The sequence below is a fragment of the Coregonus clupeaformis genome, chromosome 17 (assembly GCF_020615455.1).
Source record: "Coregonus clupeaformis isolate EN_2021a chromosome 17, ASM2061545v1, whole genome shotgun sequence".
Classification (NCBI taxonomy): Eukaryota; Metazoa; Chordata; class Actinopteri; order Salmoniformes; family Salmonidae; genus Coregonus; species Coregonus clupeaformis.
Window position 1 is genome coordinate 48,992,059 of NC_059208.1, and position 5,405 is coordinate 48,997,463.

The 5,405-nt window shown below is 43.0% G+C and overlaps 1 protein-coding gene across 1 annotated transcript; it reads left to right on the forward strand.

The window, feature by feature from the left end:
* Positions 1–3,614: 3,614 nt before the first annotated feature.
* Positions 3,615–4,616, forward strand: LOC121585643 (protein Fer3). The gene has a single exon (XM_041901967.1). It carries the CDS (start codon positions 3,675–3,677, stop codon positions 4,110–4,112), a length of 438 nt encoding a protein of 145 aa, XP_041757901.1. The 5' UTR covers positions 3,615–3,674; the 3' UTR covers positions 4,113–4,616.
* The last annotated feature ends 789 nt before the right edge of the window (positions 4,617–5,405 follow it).

The following is a 5,405-nucleotide window of genomic DNA, read 5'->3' on the forward strand; positions in this document are numbered from 1 at the left end:
ATGGAATTATGTGATCCTTCCTTAACCCATTGGAATTCCAGCCTAGTTGACTACTTTAAAATGGTAAAAGTCCTCAGTGGCGCTGCCCATGCTAAAATGAGCTTTTGGGCACTAGAGTCCTCTATCTATTTCTATGGTTTAAACCCTGAAGGTTGAAAATAATAAACGTTCCCTTCATAGATATCTGAATAAACTGGGAAAGGGCCCGGGGGCTCTACGGGTTGGAATACCACAAACCTTCAGGGATTGTTTGGGGAAAGTTTTTTAGGACAACCTCAGGACAATGTTAGGATAACCTCAGGACAATGTAAGGACAACCTCAGCTGAGTCTGAATGCAGCTCGGTGCAGGGATAACCCTGCAAGGCTTTGCTTTACTAAAATGAGGCTTCTCTTTTTCTTTGAAGACTTTTATTTAAGACAGGGGGGTGGTTGTAGCAGGATATAAAGCAATATGAAGGAGAGGGAAACGGAAGAGAAAGAGAGGAAGAGAATATATAGGTGGAGAAAAACAGAGGAGAAAAAAAATATATATATATTTTGTCTGTGTTGACATGACGCTTCACAGGCCAGCTTTTTGTGTCTCCAGTTTCAGGTTGTGTGTGTGTGTTATGGTGGGAATGGAGGAGAACCACACAACAGGAGCATAGAGAGAAATAGCTCTGCATCTCCTGGGGAAGGGGGAGATCATTTCTCCTCTCCCCCTCACCCACCCTGTCTCAAATCCTTCACCATATTTCCCCCCTCTCCCTTTTCCTCCCTACCTCCCGCCACTTTCTCCATCTTTCTGTCTCTCTCTCTTTGCTCCCTCTCTCTCTCTTTACCTCTGTTCTACAGACACACACTGGTAGGAGAGACCAGTCTGTAGTCATTAGTTAGAGATGACCACTGTCTAAACAGCTCAGCAGTCTGTGGGTCAATACAGACTGATGGTCAGGTTAAAATGTGCTTTTCAAGTGGATTAATATAAATCTGTGTGTGTGTGTCCTTGGGTTCTTATTTCTTATTTAAGACCAATATTTACCCAGCAGCCCCAGGGTGAGATTACCTCATATCTTAGTCCAGCTGTGCTTTCTCAGCGTTACCACGACTACCACCGGAATGTCACTGTTTACCCTCCTACCAGGACAACAGAGAGCGAGAGAGACAGAGAGAGAGAGAGAGAGAGAGAGAGAGAGAGAGAGAGAGAGAGAGAGAGAGAGAGAGAGAGAGAGAGAGAGAGAGAGAGAGAGAGAGAGAGAGAGAGAGAGAGAGAGAGAGAGAGAGAGAGAGAGAGAGAGAGAGAGAGAGAGAGAGAGCGTCTGTGAGAGAGAGAGGTGTGGGGCAGGTCGGGGGAAAGGGGTTAGAGATTAAGGAGAACCACTCAACTCTGAGTGCTGACATAAATGCACCTGAACACACACACACACACACAGTGTTGAATAAAGTACCAAATTGTCATACTTGAGTAAAAATTGTCATACTTGTCATACTTCATAGAAAATGACTCAAGTAAAAGTGAAAGTCACCCAATAAAATATTACTTGAGTAAAAGTCTAAAAGTATTTGGTTTTAAATATACTTAAGTATCAAAAGTAAATGAAATTGCTAAAATATACTTAAGTATTAAAAGTAAAAGTAAAAGTATAAATAATTTCAAATTCCTTATATTAAGCAAACCAGACGACACCATTTTCTTGTTTTTTTTAAATTTATGGATAGCCAGGGGCACACTCCAACACTCAGACATAATTTACAAACAAAGAATTTGTGTTTAGTGAGTCAGCCAGATCAGAGGCAGTAGGGATGACCAGGGATGTTCTCTTGATAAGTGCGTGAATTGGACAATTTTCCTGGCCTGACAAGCATTCAAAATGTAACGAGTACTTCTGGGTGTCAGGGAAAATGTATGGAGTAAAAAGTACATTATTTTCTTTAGGAATGTAATGAAGTAAAAGTTAAAGTTGTCAAAAATATAAATAGTAAAGTAAAGTACAGATACCCCCAAAAATGACTTAAGTAGTACTTAAAAGTATTTTTACTTAAGTACTTTACACCACTGCACACTGTTGTACTGTTGCTCCCCCAGACTCAGACTGTATGGCTTGTCTCTGTAAGTTGTATGGATGATGTTGCTTCTTTAGTATGAAGTGTTGTTGTGAAGAGGGTTGTGAGTTTGCACCCCAGGTCATAATGAAATTTCCCACAGTATTTCAGTGTGAATAAGGTCCATTCCCGAGGACCCCTAGTTAAACCCTGGCCTTTTCTCTTTCTCTCCTCTCCTTCTGTACTTCTCTCCTCCTTTCCTGTCTTACTCTGGCCTCTCCTCTCCTCCTATTCTACCTATTTCATTTACATTACATTTACATTTTAGTCATTTAGCAGACGCTCTTATCCAGAGCGACTTACAGGAGCATATTTCCTCCTCTCCCTCTTTCCTCCACTCCTCTCTTCCTCTCATTCTCTCCTTCTCTCCACCTCTTCTCCTCTCCTCCTGTCCTCCTCTTCTCTGGCTTCCCATCCAGGCCCATACTGCTGTGTGGACACTGTCCTCCTACCATGGGAACCAGCAGCTATTTACACTAATTTGCAATAGAATGCCTTGTGGAGGATAGCGACAGTTGGGAATGTACTATTTGGTGTCTTTCTCTCTCTGGCCTGTGTAAGTGGTAGAAGTGTCATTATTTAGCCTATGAAGCGAAGGAAAGAGAGGAGAGCAAACAGGACTGAATGACCCTCGGGTTGGACCGGCTCTCTTCTTCACTACCTCATTAAAGCTTGAAGCGTTCAGACGAACAACACATCAATTGGTGGGCCCGACCTTAGGCTACTACTCTCCTATCCTACCCAGCTCAGTTCACTTCCATGGAGATCAGCTCAAAGTTAACTTCTGAAATCGACTCTGTTTAGAAGTATAAGGACATGAAAGGCGTGGCGCTGAGGGAGAGGAGAGGAGGGATTTATTAAAACAGCAGGACAGATGACGGTTTGTCGGTTGGACTCGAGCCAAAGAGGAACTCGGAACTCACCCATTCGCAACCTGACAGGATTTGGAAACCTCAGGTGGGAAGTGGACTAGACAGCTATTCAAAAATCATAACAAGAACATTAAACAAGATTGGTGTGACTTTCATCCAATATTTGGCTAAAAGATGTGGATTTTACTACACTTTTAAATTAAACTCATGACCCTTTGGCCCCAACTGCCTTCATAGGATTTGAAAATCAGGAATAACGGTAGGAAAATTGATGTCTTCCACCACAACCAAGGCAGGCGACTGTGTCCAGTTATCATCAGGCTTAAAGTGAATGGTGTTGGAGCATTCAACTTCATGGAGCCAGACCCTAATCTAGTCACGGCTCAGATGATAGATTATTGTGCTTGACTGATTTCCTAAAGTAACAGGACTATATATTCATTAAATTAACTCTCCCTCCAGACAGTGAGGCTGCTGAAGCCTTGAAGACTCATCAGTAGGTGTGTGGGAGGTGAGTGTGTGTGTGTGTGTGTGTGTGTGTGTGTGTGTGTGTGTGTGTGTGTGTGTGTGTGTGTGTGTGTGTTTGTGTGTTTGTGTGTGTTTGTGTGTTATAAATGGAGAGGCAGGGCTGTGTTGGGGACTCGGCACTGTATGACTTTGTCAGTGATATAGACCTCATAGAGATTCACCCAAAGTCCACTTCGGGTTCAAAACAGCTCATGGAAAGCTTTCTCCCAGCCACTGGCTACCGGGGCCGGTACTACGACCTCTCCTATGTTAACGGGAGCCACCGGGAGACAGGTACAAGCGAGGGGGAACAAACCGGACACGGATATCACCTGCATGAGATGGCCACAGGGAGCACATCTGCCCTCACCTACAGCCCAGGCTCTTTCTCACACACACACACCTCTCAGACACACACCTCAGACACACACACCGGGCGGTCGAAGCGGAGGCGTGTGATCAACGTGGGCCAGCGTCAGGCGGCGAACGTCCGGGAGAGGAAGAGGATGTTCAGTCTGAACGAGGCATTTGACGAGCTGCGGAGGAAAGTGCCGACCTTTGCCTACGAGAAGAGGCTGTCACGCATTGAGACACTCCGCCTCGCCATCGTTTACATCTCCTTCATGACAGACCTGTTAGAGAACACCTGACCTGATCAGGATCACATAGATCCATCAGGGTTATCAGAGCCAGGTCGATTAATCAGACTGGTTAGTTTGATTGATACTTCACCTCGCCATTGTCTACATCTCCTTCATGACGGACCTGTCAGAGAACACCTGACCTGATCTATCAGTGTGATCAGAACCAGATTGATTGATTAATTGGTTAATTGATCAGATATTCAGTTAATGGCGGACCTATACTGGTAAACAGCTGATCAGGATCTATCTGAGTGATCAGATATCAGATTGATTATACTGATTATATCATATGTATTTATGGAATATCAAGTTTTAGAATCGGGCTATGGTTGTTAACATATATACATTTAATATCAAGTAGCTATTTATACTGTTTTTATAGTGTTGTAGAAATGTGTTATTAACATTATTCTGAAAATAATAATAATCCTACAAACACTTGGGCTCAGCTTAGTTTTTATTCATCTCAAGTGAAATGATATGTGCCTGAGCAAGAAAAACAACACTTGTTTTGTTTTAATAGGTAGAACTGGGTTGATTTTCATGGATTTAATTATAATGGGAAATCAAAGAGATTAGAAAACTTAATTTATGTTGTTAAAAAATATGTGGGTTAGGGGAGGGAACGACAGGATCCAACCCAACGGAGTTAGTCTATTCATAATAAGGGGATCCAGATAGGGACAGATTTACTTCTCATGTTTATGTATCTATCGAGGTGCTTATTGTATGAGAGGGTTTCAGGGTAGAGATAAAAATGAAGGGGTAGGAGGGTGATTAGAGAGATTTACTCAGAGGAGGCTGGTGGGAGGAGCTATAGGAGGACAGGCTCATTGTAATGGTTGGCATGGAATCAATGGAACGGTATCAAACACATCAAACATTTGGAAACCACATGTTTGACTCCGTTCCATTAATTCCATTCCAGCCATTACAATGAGCACATCCTCCTATAGCTCCTCCCACCAGCCTCCTCTGGATTTACCACTTAGGGAAAAGCTACCTCGTCAGCCCCCACTGTGTGTGTTTGTGTGTGTGGAATGCCCGGGTCAGCAACTTAGCCCTCCCTCCTCCTTTTATAGGAGAGAGTACGCCACCTAACGGCCAATACAGTCCCTTTAGCAAGTATCACACCCCTTGACTTTTTCCACATTTTGTTGTGTTACAGCGTGAATTTAAAATAGATGGCCTACACACAACACCCCATAATGTCAAAGTGGAGTTATGTTTTTTCAAAATATTTACAAATTAATAAAAAATGAAAAGCTGAAATGTCTTGAGTCAATAAGTATTCAACCC

Excerpts from the sequence above, each read along its gene's own strand:
- LOC121585643 (XM_041901967.1), top strand. The coding sequence starts at position 3,675 with ATGGAAAGCTTTCTCCCAGCCACTGGCTACCGGGGCCGGTACTACGAC.